Consider the following 23,979-nt stretch of genomic DNA (forward strand, 5'->3'; position numbering starts at 1 on the left):
CTGGGCCTTTGCTAAACATCTGGTTGGGCTCCTCTTGGGAGCTTGTGTTTGAGCAGGAAAAGCAGTGGCCCCTGTTCCTCTGGCCTCTTGCCTGGTGACCTTCTTTCTCCACTTTCATCTGCTAACCCTCTATTGGGTAGTCTCATGACTGCACAGACTGGCTTGCATTAGCACCTGTGGCCCTTGTCACTTTACAGAAGATGGTTGTGGAAGGGAGTTGCTATAACTGCTAACTCCCTTAAAACTTTATTTTATTATTTTTTTAGTTTATTTATTTTGAGAGAGAAAGTGCACGTGCAAGGGTGAAGGGGCAGAGAGAGATGGAGAAAATCCCAAGCAGGCTCTGCCTCAGTGCAGAGCCCGATGCGGGGCTCGAACTCATGAACTGCAAGATCACAACCTGAGCCGAAATCAAGAGTCAGACGCTTAACTGACTGAGCCACCCAGGTGCCCCAACAACTGCCTTTAAAACTTTTAACTGCAAAAGATTATATTAAAACAGATTTAATAACAAGGGCAGAAGTAGCACTTCCCTTGACATTGTAGTCAGTTAATGCCAGACCTTGGTACCATAATGCAGTTACACCTGAACATGCATTCCACAGGTGAGCTGGGCTGATGTGCTCTCCTCTGCATATGAATTCATAAAAGCTGTGCAGCCTCTGTCCCATCCTCCTGCCACTACCTGCATCTCAGTGCCCAGGCCAGAGAGTAGACAGACAGCCTCCCAGACTTCCACCACTGCCATTCCTTGGACGGGGAGCTGGGAGGAAAAGCGCCGTGAGCACTCCCAGGATTCCACGTTGGTTGTCTGCTGCCACCTCCCTGAGCTGACCCAGAGCGCCTGTCGGTGCACTCTGTCCCTGACAGATGGTCCTGCCCATCTGACAAGTGCCCAGCAGCCTCTGCATGCCCCTTCACAAGATTTCCCTTCTTCCAGAAGCTGTCTCTTTGTAACTTTTGCCCATGGATTCCAGGCGTGTGCTTGGGGGCAACATTAAACAAACCTCCTTTCCTTTTGGTGAGGGCCCTTCAGATCAATGAGGACACTGTTTGTATCCCTCCTTGTCTTTATGTGAAATAGGTTACTTTAACCAGTCTTTGTAGGATATGGTTTCCAGACCTCTGGCCATCTTGCATCTTGCTGGCCATCCCCAGGATCCTTGTCAGGTGAAGAAGTCCTGCTAAAATGGGGCTCCCCCAAACTGATCACAGAATTCTGGGTGTGGCCCAGTGAGCCTGGAGAAGTTTGAAACCATTGATTCTTTCTTAGTAGAGAAAAAAATATGTGTTTGAATTGTAGCATCAGTACTTGCTCACCATCTTCGGGTATTTTAAAATATTTGCTATGGCATAATGTTCTCATCTACAGGTTGGAGATTATGTCTTTGCCAAAATTGTGATACCCAACAGATTTGACTTCTATGTCCCTGCCATTGTCATAGCACTTCCGAATCAGGATATGGCCGAAGATAAATTCTACACAGTTTTGAAGTGTAACAACCGGAGAGTAAGTAGGCTTTCAGGGAGGAAAGGGCTTTCTCACTAGGCAGAAGGTAGCTTCTTTTACCCCTACTCTCCTGGGCAATGCCTCTCTTTCCAGGCTCTGCCAGACATACTGAAGGAATGATTTCCTTGGCTGTACATGTTCCCTTTGTACATCCAGTCTTCAACACAAAATCTACCCTTAGTAAGGTCACCATGGCTCCTATCTCCTTCATCAAATGGCCTTTTTGGCTGTCATTCCGCATTTGACAGCTGGGGAGGCTCATGCCGGTTCTTTACTGTCTTCCCCAGGTTCCTACAGCACCTTTCTCTCTCTCTTCCTTGCCTGCTGCTACTAGCCTTTTCTGGCCTTACATTCCCCTCTCTGTCCTCCTTATGAATTTCCCTAAATGCTTTAGAAACCCTTCATTAGTTTACAGATCTGATGATGTCGCTTGTCTGCCTGATGTCCACCCCCCCCCCCCCCCCACTTCCTGCAACGCACACATGCTTCTCATCAACCTCAAGAAAAAGCCCGGCCTGATCCCATCATGGCCCCAGCCCCATGGAAGACTCACTGCTTCCTGAACACTGTTGGCTTCTCTAAGCCCCTAGTCTTTCCCTCTTCCTGGACCACCCTCCCTATCTTCTTTCCACAGAAACTCCTGTCACCAGAAAGACTCTGCCTAACTTCCTGCTGAGGCCCTCAGGGGTCCCTCTTCCCACACTGGCTTCCTCACCAACCTCCCAGTTCCTTAAAGGCAGGAAGGCAGGGACAGTGACCTATTCATCTTTGTAGCCCCAGCACAGCACCTGATGAAGGTTCTCAAAATTGCTTTTTTAAATTCTTAAATGAATAACGTTGCTAATGGAAATAACATTGTCTTGATGGACCACTTAATATGCCTGGAAAATAGACCAGCAAGCAAAAAGGAAGAAGCAAAATACTAGTGGCTAACTTTATTAAGCACCTACTATGTGCCACAGATACTAATCCAGGTACTTTACATGTAATGAACAATTGAATGCTCAAAACACTGTGAGCAGGTACATTTACTATCCCCGTTTTGAGATAAAGAAACTGAAGCAGAGAGATTAAGTCACATACAGGGTAAGTGGGACAATGAGCATTTGAACCCAGGCAATCTGGCTCCACAGCCTACATTCTGAATAAATCTCTTTGCCCAACTGTCTAGTATACAGAATATAAATAACCAGTCAATTCTTGACTATAATATGAGGTGTATTCATCAGAGGAGGAGTCGTGGTAAATAAATTTTAAAATTAAGGGCAAGAAGTGAAGACCAGGAGAGCCAGAGGCCCTAGAAGCACTATATCCAATCTGATAGAACAAGAAAGAGAAAGGGGCACCTTCTCATCAACCCAGGAGAAAAAAAAAAAAAAAAACTTTGAGAAAATAGACTTTCCGAGAGCTATTTAGATGACAATAAACAGACATCTGGCAGTGCAGTAGGCTGGAAGCTTTTTTCTTTTTAATGTTTAATATTTATTTTTTGAGAGAAAGAGCAACAGAGAGACAGAACATGAGCAGGGGAGGGGCAGAGAGAGAGGGAGACAGAATACGAAGCAGGCTCCAGGCTCCGAGCTGTCAGCACAGAACCCGATGTGGGGCTCGAACTCACAGACCGTGAGATCATGATCTTAGCCAAAGTTGGACACTTAGCCAATTGAGCCACCCAGACACCCTATCGTAGGAAGCTTTTCTGATATGCAGCACCAGCTCTGGGGATGTCTCCTAGGCAAGAGAGGGGAAAGCAAATCAAGGGACATTTGAAGAGATGTCCCTGAGCATGCCCTAGGGTGTGGGGAGAGTTGATCCCTGAGAAAGAGCTTCAAAGTCCAGGAGGGACCTTGGAATTTACCCACATGACAGCAAGGCCCTAGAGACTAAAGCAGCATGGTCAGGGGGATAGACATTGAAGACCATTCTGATAGAGATTCATGGGGCTGATGGCGGCACATTAAGCCCGGGGTGGTGGTTATAGTTTCTGAGTCCAGGAAAGAGGTGGCCAAGGCTGAAGTAAAGGTAGAAAGGAAGGTGGTTCTGTTGAGGGATGTGTGGGCATGCATGGGCATGTGCGTGGGCAGTCATGTGCATCTTGTGTGGATGGCCTTGGCATGTGATCCAGGATATGGAGACACGAGAAATGAGAAATGAGAGCACTCAGCGATGACTTTCATTCAGCATGTGATTATCAAGCTAGGTTTTGCAATTTGACTGCCCTCTTAAATGTCACTCTGAATAGGAGAGTGGCTAGCAGCTCTTATAATGGGTTGAGCTAAACAAAATTACATCTAAATTGTGGACATTTCTGACTTAAGTTGTGTGAACCCTTTTGGCATTATTACAGGAATTTTGCCCTCGGAGTGCACTTATTAAGATCAGCCAGAACAAGTATGCTCTCTCTTGCTCTCATATAAAATCACCCCCAATTCAGGAGGATCCAAAAGTGTAAGTAGACCCAACTTTTTATACTCCCTGAATTTTATTTATATCTTTGCACCTTTAATCTGTTTCTGGGTTGGGATTCATGATCTCTATAAATACTTGGGGAGAAAAGCAGAAGTGGAGGACCTCCTGCTTAAAATGTGGTTATTTTGTTTTTGTTTTAATGTTTGTTTACTTTTGAGAGAGAGAGACAGAGCGCAAGCAGGGGAGGGGCAGAGAGAGGGAGACACAGAATCCAAAACAGGCTTCAGGCTCCGAGCTGCCAGCATAGAGCCCAACACGGGGCTCGAACTCACAGACCGCATGATCATGACCTGAGCCAAAGTCGGACACTTAACCAACTGAGGCACCTAGGTGCCCCTAAAATGTGGTTTTATGATTATTATTCCTTCAACATCACACCTCTTACTTGCTGATTATTTGTCTGTCTGCTTCTAATCTCAAATGCAACATTATTTTACTGACTCCTCAGAGAAGTATTCAATCCTGTCATGGGCATGAAGAAATTATTCCCCTTTTATTTGTAAGGGTTCAAAGCCTTCTAACGAAGTCTCACTCTAAAGCAAAGGTTAGATTAAGTTTCAGTTAGGACCATCTGCCTCTCCCCTTGCTGGAGAGTGAGAGTAAGGTGTTGGCCCTGGTGCCCTGTGCCCAGGTGAGCATGGGTGAGTGGGTAAGTGGCACTTTCCAGGGGCTACAGTGGGGTGAATCCATTTTCGTCTGAGGAAATAGTATTGTTAAAAGCTGGAAAGATAGGTTAAAGTCAGTAAGAAGAAATGCAGGCCTAGAAAGCAGGCAAAAACCCAAGTCCTTGGGGCCGATGAGGGGCATCACAGTTGGAGTCGGAGCCATGACTTTGGAGATGAAGGGTGAGGGAAGGAGCAAGGGTTAGGGAAAGGGATCATGAAAACACCCTCCAACTTCACTGTGGAGTTTGTGGGTTGTCATGGGTGCCAACCTTCATTCTCCTGATGGCATCACCTTGTACTTCATAAGCAGAAACCATCAGGTGTCTCTCCTCCACTCCTTTTCCTCCACCTCTAGGCTTGTGGAAACTTCTTTCTCCCTGATGTCAAAATCCCTTCTCTTGTCCAAGGCTGACCTGCCCACCAGACTCCAGAGGCCTTCCCCACTACCCAGTCCTTGCTCCATCAGTTATCCTGGATTCTCTCCTATCTCCCTAGATCCTCTCCTGATTCCTTCACCTCAGCAAAAACCCAACTTTGCCTCCCCTAACGTGCATGCATTCACACACCCGGTCCTAAATCCATAGAGCTCCCTTAGTTCTGCCATGTGACCTGGCATGCTCCCTCCCTTCACAGCTGCTCTCTATGTGGCAGTCTCATGGGCTGATGTCTCCTCTCTCTTGCCTCCTCTTCCCCCTCCTTAGCCTTGGGTATTGGCTCCCTCCCTTACCCCTGTGTGAAGCTATTCCCACAGCGGCCACTCAAGACCTCTCACATGCTCACACTGAGTGTGTGGGCTGTTTCAGTCTATTTACCACTGTCAACCACCCCTCCATCTCTTGAGGCCTGTCATGGCTCCTCCCTCTGGATTTCTTCCCTGCCTCACTCATTTCACCCACATCCATTGCTTTCACGACTCCATTTACACTAAGGACCTCGTATCTCCCTCTCCACCCCACAACATTCCTATCCTCTGACATCAGGATGGTAGTGTCTGAGAGTGGAACCCGGGATGGGCTTTTCTAAAAGCTCCCCTGCTGGTTGTAATGTGCAGACATGGCTGATAACTATAGTGGGAAGGGCCTTGGAAACTAAAACCTGAGTGCCTGTCCCAGCCCCATCCTCACTTATTTTGTGTCCTTGGGCAGGTTGCTTATCATCTAGGAACTTGTTTGCTCACAGGTGAGGATTGGAGATGGTCTGTTGCATGCTTGGGGTAAAGCAGGTGGTCAGGCCCTGGCGGGAATCCTGTTACTTCCAGCCATTCACCTAAGGGTACAGAATCTCAAATTCAGCACATCTAAAACTCTCCACAGACCCACTCTCATCTCTGCCTTCCCTGACTTAGTTCTCTCTTCTACCCACCAGTTCATGGAGTTGTCCAAGCAGCATCTGGTAGTCATCCTTGGCTTCTTCTTGCCCTTCACCCACTACTCCCCATTGGTCTCCAAGTTGTATTGATCTAACTTGCAAATACTGCTCAGCTCTACTGGATCTGGACTGCCTTAGGTCAGGTGTCTCATTTCCTGAGGCCCCTGCCTTTGGCCTCCTCCTGCTACAGTCCCAGCCCGCTTCTGAAAGGCTGAGCAGAGGAATCTTCCTTGTGTGGAAATCTGCTCCTGCCCCTCCCCTACTTAAAAAACCCTTCAGAGTCCCCCTCCTAGGCTCCTTCTGCTTTTTGTTTTCTTTTGTTTTAATTTTAGTTAGTTAACTTACAGTGCAATATTGGTTTCAGGAGTAGAATTCAGTGATTTATCGCTTACATACAACAGCCAGTGCTCATCACAAGTGCCCTCCTTACTACCCATCACCCATCTAGCCCATCTTATTATTCTAGCTTAGCCTCTTGTGGATCTGATTCAGGCCTGCCTCCCTAGCCTCACTTCTCCCTAGCCACCCCACAACCAACTTCTCACAAGCCCCCTGTACACTAACCATGCGAAACTACTTGTAGCTTTCCCCCCACACCATGCTTTTTCAGGGATCTGTGCTTTGCATAAGCTAAGCATTCCCTCCCCCTGGAATGTTATTCTTTGTCCTTGGCCACTAGGGCACTCTAACATTGAACTCAAGCATCACCATCACTATGTCATGATCCGAGACTCTAGCCCTTCTATGCAGTGAGGTGATCTCACTGCATCATGTAGCGGTTTCATTACAGAAATTTTCCCTTGTGTTGGCCATGTACTTTCTTAATTTCTCACTCCCATTATGCATGAGTCCTTGAAAGCAGATGTCAGGTTCTGTCCACTTCTAGATCATAGTTGCCAAGGTCCAGCTCATAGGATATGCCCAATGAAGAATGACCCAGTGAACAAATATTAGTGGATGCCCAGCATTGTTCCTTGAGAGATGCATGGTTTCATAGAGCATCTTTCCCTAGGTATTATTATTGAAAATATACACTACAATCTTTCATTCTCTTCCAGGTGAGTATAATGTTTCATTTATAATTATAACACATGTTTTATTAATCTCAAAATCATATCCAAATTACAATACATTTTAAAGGAATATGAAAAGATATGTCTAGGTATTGACCATTTTCACTAAATTCAACATTATCAATCCTATTTTAGAATTAAAATTCAATTCTTTCTATGTTGAGAAAAGCCTTTAATTGTTCTCTATCTTAGTCCTGCTCCAGGCCTTATTTAAAGCTCTTAGCTGCTAATTACCTACCCAGATTTCTAGGGCTTTCTTTACACAGCAGAAGCATTCATTGACTCTCTAGTCTCCCCACGATAACTTCCACTGTTTTTTTTCTCTGCCTCCCCACTAGCAAGAGACTACATTTAACTTTCTTAAGCAGAGGTCATGTCCAACACACTAGGTTCAGAGTTTAATCTCTCTCTGTTTGTACAATCAGGGCCAGCAGGTGTGAGCACACAGACTGAAGGTGCAGGTCTTATTTTGTCTCCTCTGGGATTTCCTTCTGGCAGGTCCTTTCTCATCAGGAGCACATCCTCACTTACTCTATACGTACCGCCTCCCTTCAATTTATCTTTAGTAAGCCTTCACATCATTATACGAAATGAGACCATTAAAAAAAAATCCCAGTGCTTTCTTCATGGGCTGATTAAAGAAATGTGCTATAGCTTGCAACTCCAACAGAACAGCACTTGACTAAATTTAACTTTAAAATATTGAATCCACCCTAACCGTCCATTTGGGGTTGATCAGACAAGGGACACATAGCCCCAGGCAGCTGGGTGGACCAGGATGCCAGACATTCAGCTCTCCATCTTCTGTACCTCCTCTTTTTCTTCTTTTTTGAGACCTCCAGTTGTGGGTGACAGAGTATTTCCCCCAGGCCCCTCTTCTGGTTCCTAACTGAGGGTGACAGTGAAAGAGGGAAGTCTTTGGAGGGTGAAGGGTTCAAAACTGATTGAATATGGCCAAAACTGATGCAGAGTTTAAGTTTCAGCTCAAAATTTGACACCAAAATGATTCTTGAGGACTTTTGTCCTCCATCATCCAATATATTCCCCATATTGCTAAATTCCAAACAACTAGTTCTTAAAGAAGAGAGTGTTTAGTATCTCCATATTTGCAATGTGAAATCACGGGTGGCTCGCACTGGTTTGGTTTTTCTCTTTTCTTTGCTATATGGTTGAATGCATTTTCTGACAGCACAGCTGAGAGAGAGCTGTGCCTTCTGAGAGTGTGTCTGTTGGAGGGAAATGATTGCTCTTGCTTTACCCACCTTCAGTAATGTCCCTGAGGTTTTTTCTACATTTCATGGCATAGAGATGTCTGTTCTGGGTTAAAATCGTCTGTAACCTGGCTATAACTTTCTCCATTTAGAGAATACACATGTAATTTCTCCTAATTCCAAGATGCAAGCAGACCAGGAGGAATTTCCCCTTTCTTGGTGTCCTCCCTCCTTGTCAGGCAGGACTTCTCTCCCGGGATCCTGTTCCTGTCAGAAGGCCGCAGCCTCAGGTGCTACAGGGGAAGCATGCCTGGTGGGTTTGGTGCTCTGGCTTCTGGTTTTCTCCAGTGAAAGGAAGTGACTCTACCAAGCCTTATTCAACTTCCCGCTGTGAGGTGGTTGAGTACAGGCTGGGGACTGTGTGTTCCTCCAGGCAAGGTGCCCCAGCAGGCTTGAGCTGGATCGCATACCTGGTGTCATGTAACTGGCTGAATATGCCTCCCAGGCATAGCTGGGATCCACTCTCCATTCTTGACAGAGCAGAGTTTGGGCACATTACCTCTGAGGTTCCTCCTTAAGGAGATTCACTTTGAGGGAATTGGATTTCTTGAAAAAGTTAGCAACATTCTAAATGTGAACAGGAAAGGGCACCTGGGTGGCTCAGTTGGTTAAGTGTCTGACTTCAGCTTGGGTCATGATCTCATGGTTTGTGAGTTCGAGCCCCGGCCTGGACCCTGCTTAGGCTTCTGTATCCCTCTCTCTCTGCCCCTCCCCTGCTCACACTCTTGTCTTTCTGTCTCTCTCTCTCTCAAAAATGAACAAAAAAAATTTTAATGTGATCAGGAAAACCAGAGAGAACTAATCATTTTCTCTATTTTGAAAAAATCACTGGACATCCGAAGGAAATTGCTGGGCAGTGAGATCCTGAAGGCAAGGACTGTTCTTTTCTTGATGTGTGATTGTAGTTGTGTAGTCTTGGGTACATGGCTGTGTACAAGTCTATGGGAGGGGAGACCACTCTCCTAGAGTTCAGATGTGTGCTGTCCAGGTCTGTGGTCAGCTCCTGATTCCTGAGTATTAGTGCTCATTGTCTTTCTTTGAACAGTTTAATCATTTTCCATCAAACCATTTAAGAATGTGTCCCAAAGGAAATAATAATTCTGTGCTGGTTAACATTCCTCCCTTTCCTCTATGTAGTGTGGCCTCACATTGTCTTCCTGACAGCAGCGATACTAAGTCTTCGATTGAAGCCTCAAGATTCAGTGCTGGCTCTGACATTACATGAGATGAATCACTTCCTATAATCTTGCCTCATCACTGCTGACTATTTTTCCCTTAGAAGGAGCTGTGCATCTAAAATCATTAAGCCTCAGTATGTCATTAGCTCCCTCATCTCTTCTGGTCAGATTAGGACCCCCATTTCCTAGGCTGGAGCAAAGCCCTTAATAAAAAAGCAGTTCAAGAACAAACCCTGCCTGTGAGTGTCCCATATTATCTGGAGGGACAAATGCCATTGCCTATTTTCAGAAAGCATTCTGCGGTGCCCTAATATAAGAGAGCATAGAGAATCATAGCGATTTCTAACCCTGAGGGCCAGTGGTAACAATTGGGATGGCAGCAGCCTTATCAGTCTCTCCATTTTCCGCTCCTTCCATTGTTAAAATTCAGGGGTCTCATGGTCCTCACCAGACATCTATTCGGTGCCTACCCCATAGGTCCTCCCATTCTAAGATTGGCTTTCTGACAGACACTTAGAGCAGAATAGAAACGAGGCCTCAGGAAACCAGTGAGATAGGGCAAACTGGCAAGCTGGCATTAGTCAGGCGAATGAGGTGGGTTTTGACCCAAAGAGGGTGTGGAGTGGGTGCTCAGCACTTTCCTCCCCAAAGTGGAACCACTGCTTCTGAAGAGCCAGTGGAAGTCACCATGCCTGGCTTCCCTCACCTTACCCCCACCCCCTGACACACACATATGTAATTTTTACCTGTTTGTCACATTATTTAATCAAACCTAGAGCCTAAAGTAATTAATAGGACACTGAATTTTTCTTGGTTTTGGTAGGAGATGAGGCAAAAGAAAGCCATTTAGCAGCGCCTTTCCAGGCATGCTGATGCATAATGTCCACTGGCTAGCAGTCTGGAGCATGGCCACCTTCCCTCTTCCTCAGAGTGGGTTTGAGCCAATCAGAGTGGAGGGGCATGGGGAGGGTTGGGGAGGGGGGCACAGATAAGAACTCTCATATCAGATTCACACCTACCCTGACCACCCCCCCCTTCTGCAAAGGGACATTTCCTGTGGAATATTTTGAACTTAGTTGACATCAGTAAAATGGGGTAGCTGCTTACATGACATGAAGGCTTTCCTTGATCAAAATTCTGGTCTGCTTTTTATTCTGATCATGACAGCTTGCATATTTTTATTCTTATTCCAAAGTATGCATTGTTAATATAATTTTAATTTAGAAATTAAAAGCAAAAAGAATATGAAAAAAAAGCAAAAAGAATATAAAAATAGTTCCACATTTCAAAAGTAATCACCATTTGTATTTTGGCACGTATCCTTCTAGAGTATTCTCTCTGCTGTGTTGATTATTTTTCCTTAAAATAAAAATTTGTGTTTCCCCTCACCATTTATGACAGTTATAAAAACATTTTTAATGTGGAAGAAGTGACAATCTTACTGGAATTCTTTTCCCTGAGGCAACAGTTAACCATTTGATGGAAAGGTTTCTAGTCACATACGTTGTTGGTGACTTTTTCCCCACTTAACAATATATTACTTGCTTTTGGCATGATGGGGACATGTTTTGTTTTGTTATTGCCTCCCTGGAATTTAATTATCCAGGTGGTGTGTGACTTATATGACCAGTCTCCCACTGAAGACTAGACATGTGTTGCTTCTCGGTCTTTCCTACCCTTCTTACTGGTTTCTTTGCATGATCATCTCCCTGGTATCCTTCCAGTAGGTAGGTCAGCCTCTCTTCCACCTTTCTCTTTGGGTGCCTTATTCTCTACTTTCTCTCTCTCCTTCCTTGTTGCTCTTCTTTCTGAGAGGTTTTAGGAGGTGGACTGGACTGCAACCGATCCTGATACTTGGGAGATGTACATGGGAAAAGTTTAGAGACCATTTCTAAAGAGTAAATAGAATGTATCAATTTTGTCCATTCCAGAGGGAAGCAGCAATGTGAGGAATAGTTGATGGTAATGTAGGTAAGATTTTAGATTTCACAGAGGAGGGGTGGTGTCACAGCCTTGTCATGTGATTTCAAGATGAGTCTGAGAACTCAGCTCACAGAACTTACACATCTACCTAGGTGCTAGCCTCATATTTCAAGATAATTTTGTTTGTGGCCTCCTGAGAAGGCTTTCTCCCATTTTACTGCTGTTGCTTGGGCCATTTTTTTTTATTGTGGTAAATACATATATCATAAAATGTATCATTTTAACCATTTTTAAGCATACAGTTCAGTGACATTAAGTACATTCCCATTGCTGTGCAGCCATCACGGTCAGCCAGTCCCCAAATTTTTCCATCATCCCAAACCACAACTCTGTACCCATTGACCACTAATCCCCCATTCCTTTGTGACTGACGTTTCATTTAGCATAATGTACTCAAGGTTCATCCATATTATAGTCTGTGTCAGAATCTCCTCCCTTTTTAAGACTAAATAAGATTTTATTGTATTATATACCACAGTTTGTTTATCCATTCATCTGTTGGTGGACACTTGGGTTGTCTCCACCTTTTGGCTATTGTGAGTAATGCTGCAGTGAACATGGGTGTTTGAGTCCCTGCTTTCCTTCTTGTCTATACATACACAGAAGTGGAGTTGCTGGATCATATGGTAATTCTATTTTTAATATTTTGAGAAATTGACGTACAATTTATATGGCAGCTTTACCATTTTTATATTCCCACCAACAGTGTACAAGTTTCTAGATTCTCCATATCCTTGCCAACATCTGTTATTTTTTGGCTTTGCTTTTTCTTTTCTTGGCAACAGCTATCCTAATAGGTATAAAGGCCATTTTTAAATCTCTCTTGGGAATTACCTCCTGAGTCTTTGAGCCAATCCTTGAAAAGTATCACATGTAGTGAATCTTGATCTTTTGAAGAGGGACTTGATTGATGTAATTTTCTTTTTAGAAATAACTAAAAATATTTTCCCACTTTTAATTTTTCCTTGGTAATTTCCAAGAGGATCTGAAGTAGCAGTGATCAAAACTTATTCAGAGTGAAAGCTGGGTGATCAAGGTGGTAGATACTGCTTATGGGAACAAAATAAGGTTTAACACCAGGGAACTGGTGTTTTTAACTTACCCTGAAGGCCCTGAAAAAGGCAAGTTCCCCAGATGGTGTGCCATGAGGGCATGGCTGGAATGAAGTCATGATGTTCCCAAGATACCTTCTTTGAAATACAACATTGCTGGATAAATAAACTGACCAATATATTTTCTTTTATTTTTTTATAAGATAAAAAAATATTTTTCATGTTCTTCCCATGTCCTCTACCCTCACCGCCCCCCCCCCCCAGTCCCTGGCAGCCAGCCACCATTTTACTCTGTTTCTATGTCACATATAAGTGAGATCACACAGTATTTGTCTTTCTCTGACTTACTTCACTTAATATAATACCCTCAAAGTCTATCCTTGTCACAAATGGCAGGGTTTCCTTCTTTTTTTAATAGCTAAATGATATTCCATTGTATATGAAATGTATATATAATACATATAACATTTTCTTGATCCATTCATCCACCAATGGACACTTATGTTGTTTCCATATTTTGGCTATTGTATATAATGCTGCAGTGGAACATGGGACTACAGATATTTCTTTGAGGCAGTGATTTAGTTGCATTTGGGTATATACCCAGAAGTGGGATTGATAGATCATATTGTAGTTCCATTTTTAATTTTTTGAGGAGCTTCCATACTGTTTTCCATAGTGACTGTACTAGTTTACACTCCCATTAACAGCATAGAAGGGCTCACTTTTCTCTACAGCCTCAGCAACATTTGTTATCTCTTGTCTTTTTGATAATAACCATCCTAACAGGTGTGAGGTAATATCTCATTGTAGTTTTGATTTTGATTTCTCTTGTGATTAGTGATACTGAGCACATTTTCATGTACCTTTTGGCTATTTGTATGTCTTTTGTGGAAAAACTGTTCAAGTCTTCTGCCCATTATTTGATTGGATTATTTGTTTGGGTTTTTTTTTTTTTGTAATTAGTAAGAATTTATTGTGCAGGATTATTAGTCTTTTCAATATTAGGTTGTATGAGTTCCTTATATATTTTGGACATTAATCCATTATCCGGTGTATGGTTTGCAAATAGTGTCTCTCATTTCTTAGGTTGCCTCTTTGTTTGATTGTTTGGTTCTTTTGCTGTGCAGACATTTTTCAGTTTGATGTAGTGCCACTTATTTTTGCTTTGGTTGCTTGTATTTTTGGTGTTATATCTAAAAAAAATCACTGCCAGAACCAGTGTAAAAGAGTTTTCCCCCTATGTTATCTTCTAGGAGTTTTATGGTTTGAGTTCTTATTATTTCCATTTCAGGTTCATTTTTGTGAGTGTTATAGGATAGGAGCATGTGGATTTCCAGTTTTCTCAACACCATTTATTGAAAATACTGTCTTTCCCTATTGAGTATTCTTGGTTCCCTTGTCAAATATTAGTTGATCAAGTGCACTATATTTTCTAAATGGTAAGACTAGCTTTATCACTTCATAGTCAAATCCAATGTCAGTTAAATTAAAAAGCATATTGTTTTTGAATTTGGGAGACATTTTTCTGATGGTACACCATACAGTAATTAGGGAAAACTAAGGGTGTAGAAGAATGTTTCTACTGTACAAGCTCCAGTTCAGTATGTCAGGAATAAATTGAACTATGATGTGGCCAAGCTTATAATCCTGGGGTGGACAGAGGTCAATTCTGAGGCATGCCAAGAGACTTCTTGGGCAGGAATTGTTGCTTCATTCACTGACTTGGTCAGGACAAGGTCCAAATGACATTAGATTCTTCATGCCATGTGAGGCTCCCACAAAGACCTGTGGAAATGAACTGCATGGAATAAAATGCAGCCCAAACTATCAGGGCCACAGGACCTCTGCAACTCCATTCCATGGGAAGAAGGCCAAGGGACCAAGAGCTGAGAAACACTGCAGGGATGGCTTGGACATCTCTGTAGACACAGCAGCCAACAAGACCAGGGTAATCCTGCATTCTCTCTCTCTCTCTCTCTCTCTAGGGAGGATGTGAAGACAAAGAATTCTACTTTCTTAATATGGCCACTCAAAGAAACTGACACTGGGGATTTACAAGAGCTAAGACCGGAGAACCCTAGAAAGAAGAAAAAGAAACCTTCCAAGAGGTTGCCTCTCCAGGAAACGGTGTCCTCAGAATCTGATGACTCTTATGGCATCAGGTCCCAAGAGTCCTACCCCAAGAAACACCCCAAGCCCAAGGTAGGCGGGGGACGACATCGCCTATCTCCGGAACACCCTGAAACCTCTCTCAAGAATAGTGCACGTGAGGTCACTCCCCAGTTTCCAGGCCAGTTTAGGTCCCAGAGTGGCAAAAACTCTAACACCCTTAAATAATGCTGACATCCACTTCCCCAGAGAAGGTCCTCAGCCCAGGATCTGGGAGTCAGCCAGCCACACTGTCGCTGCCATACCTCCACCTCAAGCAGCCCTGCCTTTCCTCCTAGAGCCACCCACAGCAGCAAAGGGCTGAGGACCACTGCTGAGAAACCTTAAAGCAGTCTAGTGGCAACTATGTTTAAGAGAGCCAGCATTCCTCCAGGGCTGCCTAGACCTCAGCCAGTCAACACTGTGGAACTAGCCTCTCTGCTGAGGTAAGACTGCCTTTCATCCTACCCATTCCTACCCTGTTTGTAAAACAGGTACACTTCCCTGTTATCTCCCACCTAGATCTCCCGTCTGTTTGTGCTGTTTTCTGGCTTTTCCTAACCATTCTTTATCGTATTATTTTCTCTGTCCTCACCACATTATACTCAGTCTTTTGGTAAATTCATCATGCCCAGAAGTTTAACCTGACAGATTACTATCATAGGATTTTCAGCTACTTTTTTTGGAAGGCAATGTACTTATAATCCAAGCCTGCAGTCTTGTTTTAAATTAATTATCGCATTTAAATTAGGGATTTTATCACTTAATGTTAAGACTGAAATTAAGATCTAGTAATGTGTCTGAGATCTGCAAAACAAAATTATTAATTTCTGGCAATTTTTATTGAGCCCTCTCTAATTGTTTTTGTCTGTAGTCTGTTGTAGGTACCTCTAGTTGAGTGCGGAACCACAATAAAAACTCTTACATTGGAAACATTTCAAAACTATTGTATTGTTTGTTTATTACTGTTTTCTTTGAACACATTTTAGCAATGACATGAAAGTATTCACTTCTTTTCATTAATTCCTTAGTGAAATTAGCTTCACTAATTTCAAAAATGAAATAGCTCTCCCAAATTCTTTTTCTAGTCAGTAATAGTCCCATAATAATAGGGTACAGATGATTATTTTTTTAATGTTTATTTATTTTTGAAAGAGAGAGTGTGAGCAGGGGAGGGGCAAAGAGAGAGGGAGACACAGAATCTGAAGCGGGCTCCAGGCTCTGAGATATCAGCACAGAGCCCGATGTGGGGCTCGAACTCATGATCTGCGAGACCATGACCTTAGCCTAAGTCAGTCGCTCAACCAGCTGAGTCACCCAGGCACCCCAGGGTACAGATTATTAATAAAACAAATATTGGATGCTAGGAAAAGATGGATTTTAGAGTATCACCACTAATACTCTAAAAATTTGCAATCAGGGCACCTGGGTGGCTCAGTCGGTTGGGTGGCTGACTTCGGCTCAGGTCATGATCTTGCAGTCTGTGAGTTTGAGCCCCGCATCAGGCTCCATGCTGACAGCTTGGAGCCTGAAGCCTGCTGCGAATTCTGTGTCTCCCTCTCTCTCTGCCCCTTCCCCATTCGCACTCTGTCTCTTTCTGTCTTTCAAAAATGAATAAATGTTAAAAAAAAATTTTTTTTAATTTGCAACCTAATTAAAAATTGTGTTCATATTCCTGAAAGCTAGGGTGTCACCACGGTCATGGCAAAGAAATTAAAGGAGGAATCTCCTTCCAAAAATATGAAAGAAAAAGGAACATCAGCTCAGCATCAGGGTAAAGTAGTAATGTAGTGAGGAAGGAATTGAGGAGTGAGGAAATGATCCAGAACAAGACAGGAGACAGTGTGTGGAGAAGCAATATGACTCCCCACAGAACTCAGAGGTTTCTCATAGGCTCTGGAATAATCATCCAGTTTTGGTTTGACCAGTGGAGAACTAGTGGGGTAGGAAAGAAACCATTCATCAAGTCATATTCATTCATGCCTTCATACATGCAAGCATTCATCTTAGGCTGTAGGCATTCATTCAATTATTCAACAAGCAATTGAGTGCTGACAGTATGCCAGGCTCCAGAGAGATACTATCAGCATTTGGAAGGTACTTACCTTCCCTATCTTACCTTTCTGCATCTCTACTCTATTTTTGGACCAATCGCTGTTGTCTGGTTTAAAGGCATGTACAAGGAATGAACTACAAGACAAATATACATAAGAAAACTTTGTTGATATTACATTACAATGCATGATATTCTCAATGACATTAAGTGATATATACAGTGTGTTGTACTTTATAGATAATGTCCAATTCAGTGTGCTGGGGGAAATTGTAATAAAGACAGTGTATTTCTACTTCCAGCCAGTGTGGAATAACAGGAACCTGATTTCATTCCCTAGCCCCTGCCTGAAACAATTAAAACACCAGATAAAATGTATGTAACCACAGTTTCCAAAACATTGGACATAGGCAATGAAGTACAGGATCTCTGAGAAACAAGTGAGGTAAGCCCCATGAGTGTGCTGCTTATTTCCTGGAGTCAGTTTCCAGGCTACAACAAAAGGATCAGGAACCCAGGCAGAGCCCGGTACCTTCTTTGAATGAAACTAGGATTCTGAAAAGACCAAGGCAGCTGGAGTCTACAGGATAGAGGGCTAGAGAAGAGACAGCTACTCACAGAAACGACTCTGGATATATGTACATAAGCTCCTTTGAGTCTTCAACTCTGTACTTACTAGTGCATGGCTGTGAGGAAACTACTCAAGGTTGGAGAAAGAACTTTCCAGAAAGGTCAGAGGGAACAATCCTTACAGCTCACATAAGGCTGGGAATACCTCCTGTTTCATCCAGTCAGTGTAGAAAACAGATATCTTTATTCAAGGAGCATCAGATAGAGTACTCAGAAAATGTTTGCTTCAATAGTGGAACAAAATTGGCCTTAGACTAAACACTTCTCTGGTCCCTTATAATAAGGCTTAAAAGCAAACCCTAGAGGAATAAAATTGTTTCCAAATAACCTATGTCTCAACACAAAGCTCAAGAATATTTGTAGGGATTAAAAAAAGACCACCCAATAAAGTAAAATTTACAGTGTCTGGCATTCAATCAAAAATTACCAGGCATACAAAGAAACAAGGAAATAAGACCCATAATAAGTTGAAACTAACTCAGAAATTGCACAGATGTTGAAGACTACCAGAAACGGTTACTATGTTGGTATATATAAAAGATTTTATATTTTATTATTTAAATCTCTTTTAAAGATAGTTGGCTGTATGTAGTAATTTCAATAGTACACTAATGCATTTCATCCCCATACAATGCACATACATCTGTATTCATTGCCTCAGGTGATTGTGTGTTTGATTTTCACTGAATAAATCTATGCTTTTTGCATATGCCAGCCAGAAGTAATAAATGGGGTTCGGTCTGTCAGAAAATAATAACAGTTATGTATCCAGATTTTATGGCCACCCCATATAATTGGCTTGGATCATAAGTAGGGATGGGGCCAGGATGGAGTGATTGACAGCAATACAAGAACTATATGGGATGGGTACAGTTTGACTCTCTGAAAGAGATCTGCTCTTACTAGAAGAAATGGAACGGATGTTCAAGAGACTAGATGACCACTTAAGTGATGTAAAACAGATTCATGCATCAAGTGACAGACATTACCTCTGAGTTCCTTTTCAACTCCATGAGTCTATGGATCAATGAGTTAGCCTACTACCAATTCAGAGTAGTTCCACATAGATGAGAAACAGTCATAAAAGGGGGGAAATGTTGTAGCCAACACATTTAGACAAGAGAAATTAATTAAGGGAATAGAATTGAAAAAGAAGTAAAATTATATTTGCACATGATAAAAGAGCATACCTGAAAAACCAGAGAGAATCAATGATAACAATGATTTAAATAATGTAAGAGTTTAGTGAGGTGCAGAATAGAAATTTGATATACAGAAATCAGTAGCCTTTGTAGGCACAATGATCAGTTAGAGGATATATTGATAGAGAAAAATCTCATATACAGTTGCAAGAAATAAAATAAAATATAGCTGATTCTTGGGGCGCCTGGGTGGCTCAGTGAGTTAAGTGTTCCGACTTCAGCTCAGGTCATGATCTCATGATTCGTGGGTTTGAGCCCCACATCGGGCTCTGTGCTGAATGCTTGCTTGGAGCCTGGAGCCTGCTTCAGATTCCATGTCTCCTTCTCTCTCTGCCCCTCCTTGCTCTCACTCTTTCAAAAATAAATAAATGTAAAAAAATATTTATAAAAATATAGCTGATTCTCATTATATGTGGTGTTTATGTTCTGTAAAGTCATCTGTAACACTGAATTTAGCAAATACTGAATCGTTGCCCATAGAGAAATACAAGGTTAAGTTCCTGCAAGCCTCTGATCACATCATTTTCACTTATAAATATATAACCTTCTTTTGTCTCTCAGCACTATTACTCATGCCTGAATGAAGATTGTATAATACATATTTTCTTCTTGCACTTAGGAATACTAGATAGTACTTCAACATTACACTTGGGGACAGTTTTAAACAGCGAGATCACTAACAACACAAAAATGTGGAAAATGTGACACTAAATTTACTATTGAGAGGACACTTTTTTAGAGCAGGAGAGCTGAAACAAGGCAGTCAGGTGACTCATTTTTTGCCACTCTGAGCATATGTATTTCTACAAGATGTATTGACTATTGATTTTAGAATTACAAGTAAATTTTAGTGAGTAGGTAAATTCACAAATAGAATCCATAAATAATGAGGATCAGCCATACCTAAAATAAACTTAACAATAAATGTGCAAAAACAATGAGAAAAACGTTAAAACATTCCTGAAAGACACAAAAGTAGATGTAAACCTCTGTTGGTTTTAGAATGGATGGCTTAATGTCATCAAGATGTTAGTTTTCTGTGAGTTCATTTATTAAAGTAACACAATCCCAATAAAAATAACTGCAAATATTTCATGGGGTTTAAAAAGTTGACAGTAAACTTCATATGGAAAAGTAAACATGTGAGAGAGGCTAGAAAATACTAAAGAAGAAAAACCACAAGGAGAAGGACTCATGCTAATACATAAAACACTGTAACATCATTATGCCTGTGTGGTGCTAGCACAAGAAAAGCAGACTAATGGAATAGAGTAGAATCCAAAAACAGACAAATATATGTGGAAATTTAGTGTATTCTGACGATAGCATCTCAAATCACTGGAACTTTTTAGTAACTGATTCTGAGATGGCTAATGGCCATTGGAAAATAATAAAATAGATCCATGTTTCATACTACATATAAGAATAAACTCCAAATAGATCCAAGTCCTAAATGTAAAAAATGAAAACATTCAAGTATTAGAAGAAAACATGGTTGAATTCCTCTGTAACATGGGTGCAGAGAAAGGTTTTTTGACTATGATTCAAAATCCAGATGCAATAAAAGATTGCTCAGCTACATAAAAGTTGATTTTCAAACATGCATTACCAAAGAGGATCGTAAGCAAAGTCAAAAGACAAATGATACACTGGGAGACATTATTTGTACAGTATACCACACAAAGAGCTGATGTACTAAAATATAGAGAACTTTTAAAAATTCGGGTAAAAGAAATGACCAAAAAACCTGGCATAAAAAATAGGCAAAAGATATGAACTATTCACAAAGATTAAAGAATAGACCTTAAAATGTGAAAAGATGTATAACTTCACTAATGATAAGAAAAACGGAGATTAAAACTACATTTAGAGAACTTCTGGTAATATGACAATGTGAAGTGGTAATGCAAATTATTTCACAAATAACAATTTTAAGAACTGGATAAAATTTTTTAAAAATCAAGTATTTAAAGGTACAATAAAATGTTCCAAAGCAGGCAGAATATGAGGAGTTTATTCTCCAAAAACTATGAATGGAAAAGTTAAGAACTGTGAGGTTGTGACACTCTAGCCTAAGGACACTCCCCAACTTTCATGGCCAAGACAACAGAAAAATGTAGCCTGACTGGCTCAAGGTGCCAGAGATGAGTTCAAAGCTGAAGTGGAAATTTTAAAGAAGAAATCCTGGCATCAAGAAAGCACAGTAAGAATGAGCCATGAAATCTTGAGCAAAAACTCTGTTCTAATTCCTGGCTGATCACTAAATTATGCATGTGTAAGGGCAGACCCAGGAAACCCTGTTTTGTTTTGCTTTTTTTTTTTTAATGGAAAGTAGAGAGGAATATACTTTTGTGAGATAGAGCTATGTGGAGCAAAGTCTGTGTATTTGTTACTTTTGAATTGAAATACATTTCCAAACCACATACAGTTTAGGCAGCAGTAATCTACTCTTAAGGGATTAAAGTGTCTGGGGAAAGAGCCTCAGGCTGGCAGAGCAGTTGAAAATTTAAGCAACCAAATTGCTGAAAGAGTGTGCTCCAAAATCTGCCCAAATCTTTGGCTGACCACTAAATTATTGGCCATAGGGGAAACACTGAAGGTAGCAGGGTAAAAGGCAGCAGTGAGAATCCATAGAACAGAATCGAGATTTGAACTGTTTCATACTACAGGAAAGAACAGTTTGCAGTTTGAGTACAGTCATGATAATTTATTAGAATAGAAAAAAAAAGCAAGCAAGCCAAAATTTTTTTTAATTTTAAAGCCTTGAAGAACGCAATAGAATCCAGCATAACAAGAATATATTCCCTAAAGTATCCAGTTTTGAACCAAAAAAAAAACTGAGTAGACATACAAAGAAACAGGAAAATGTGTTCCATTTTGATGGATCAAAGACCATCATTAGAAATTTTTATTGAGTCCAGATGTTGTATTTAGCTGACTTTAAAGCAGCTATTATACATACATTTAAAGAATTAAAGGAAAATATAGTAAATATGAAGAAATTAATAGAAAATCTCAATAGAAAAATGAAGGTATTAAAAATGCAAAAGGAAAATTCTAGAGCTGAAAAGTACAACAAAACATATACTAAATGGACTGTGAACAGCAGAGTGGGGAATCTTTGAACTTGAATATAGGTTAATAAAAATTATCCAATCTAAAGAAAAGCAGAAAGGATTGGAAAAAAGCAAACAAAACCTTAGAGACCTGTTGAATGATTTGAAGTGTTTCAAAATATATAAAATTGGAGTCCTAGAAGAAGATGTAGAGAAAAAAATTTTAAAAATTGGAGACTTCCAAAATGTTGTGGAAAACATTAGTAGATCTAACAAGCCTAAGTAATCCTAAACATGATAAATACAAATAAAACTATTCCAAGGCACATCATAGTCAAACTGCCAAAAGATGATGATAATGAAAAAACCTTGAAAGCAACCAGAGAAGGACAATATGTTACACTCAGGGGAACAATGACACAACATGAAATGACTTCTCAACTAAAACAATGGAGACTAGAAGATATAGGAATGGTAAAGTGCAGAAAGAAAAAAACTTGTAACAATTATATATTCAATGAACTATCTTCCAAATTAAAGGTGAGAGGAATTCCACTGCAATATGTTTGAGTAAACTGTTAACACAGTACCCTCTGACAGATAACTATAAACTCTGGACAAAATACAAGTAATAACTACCCAGAAACTCTGGAGAGTGACTTAAGGCAAGCAGATTCTGATGTGGCGAATTTCTTAGTATTACGTATTTTAGCTGGAGAGCAGGCTGGGGCAGGAAATGGTCAGTGCCACATGTGGAGGCTTACTCTCTAAATGAAAACACATAGTCTTTCTGGGTTGAAAAACCAGAAAACCAAGTTTGGGGATAAGTTCTGGAAAGTGCAGAGAGCATCCAAACAAGGAGAAAGCCAGAAACAGGGAGCCACAAATTTTGTGTATATAAACTTTGCCCAAGTCTCTCACTGACTCCTTAACCACATATGCACAGGCACGTTACAAGATCACCATCCAAGGCTAAAATTGCACAGAAATTTGATCTGCCATCCAAGAGGCAGAGATTTCCATTTAAGCTCAAGAAAGCTAAAATCTGTTTAAATAAAAATATCAAGGGTTCTGAGTGATGTTACAGAGTCCAGAATGTCTGCAATCTAATATTCATGAACTCTGGGATACAAGGGGTAAAACTTTTAAGTTATTCAACATAGAACCATGAAAATGTGATCCAGTTTCAAGATAAAAGGCAATAAACCTGATATGATCCAGATGTTGGATTATCAGACAAGGAATTTAAAGTAGCTGTTACAACTATGTCCATTCAGGTAAGCAAAAGCCGCTTATAACAAATGAAAAGACAGGAAATCCCAGCAAAGAAATGATAAAAAAAAAAAAAAAAGGAAATTCTAGAACTAAAAATTATATCTTAAGTTTAAAAAAAAAAAAACGAATGGGGTTATCAACAGAAGAGTCAGTAGATCTGAGATAGATCAATAGAAATTATCTAATCTAAAAAAGAGATAAAAGAATTTTTTAATGAACAGAATTTCAGGGAATTGTGGGGCCATACCCCAAAATTGAATATACTTTGTAACTGGTATTTTAAAATGAGAGGAGAGAGAGAATGGAAAAAAATATTGGGAGAAGCATTGGCTGAAAAATATCCCAAATTTCTTGAAAGACATAAATTTATAGATTCAAGAAGTTCAGTGAACCCCAGATAAAATAATAAGAAAATCATAGTTACAGTGTTGAAAAACAAACTAAAAGAGAAAATCTTGAAAGCCTCCAGAAAAAAAATGACAAATTATATAAAAGGAACAATAATTAGAAATCACTGACCTCTCATCAGAAACTATAGAATCTAAAAGGCGGTGGAACAACATCATTAAAGTGTTGAAAAATAAAATTTCTCAACCCAGGATTCTATCAAATTTGAATATATCAAAGGAAAATATTTTTCAAAAACAAAAGCAAAATAAAGACATTTTCAGATAAAAGTAAACCAGGGGAAGTTATCATCCGAAGACTTGTACTGTAAGAAATGCTAAAGGAATTTTTTTAGGCTAAAAGAAATATATATAATATAGAAAATCAGATCTTAAGGACGGAATGACCAGCATCTGAAATGGTAAATATCTAGGAAATATTTTTTTAACTGTTTTTTCCTCTCAATTCCCTTGATATAGATACAATACATATGGCAACTATAGCATTAAAGGCAACTGGTTGAGTGGTAAATGGGTCTATATGGTTGCAAGGTTTCTAGATTTAAAGTAGTGGGTTTTAACTTCTTTCTCTCAGCTCCCAAATAGGCCAACACACACACACACACACACACACACACACACACACACACACACACA

General features: G+C 40.8%; 1 protein-coding gene across 1 annotated transcript in view; it reads left to right on the plus strand.

Annotated features, from left to right (window-relative positions):
• Positions 1–15,585, plus strand: part of VWA3B (von Willebrand factor A domain containing 3B) — a 201,453-nt gene extending 185,868 nt beyond the window's left edge. The window contains 5 exon segments of the mRNA XM_040453963.1: positions 1,373–1,510; positions 3,858–3,958; positions 14,558–14,774; positions 14,908–15,016; positions 15,019–15,585. Of these exon segments, the coding sequence (XP_040309897.1) occupies positions 1,373–1,510; positions 3,858–3,958; positions 14,558–14,774; positions 14,908–15,016; positions 15,019–15,068 (615 nt within the window). The 3' untranslated portion in view covers positions 15,069–15,585.
• The last annotated feature ends 8,394 nt before the right edge of the window (positions 15,586–23,979 follow it).

Source organism: Herpailurus yagouaroundi, unplaced genomic scaffold, assembly GCF_014898765.1.
Source record: "Herpailurus yagouaroundi ecotype Mexico unplaced genomic scaffold, PumYag 210, whole genome shotgun sequence".
In the NCBI taxonomy this organism is placed as follows: Eukaryota; Metazoa; Chordata; class Mammalia; order Carnivora; family Felidae; genus Herpailurus; species Herpailurus yagouaroundi.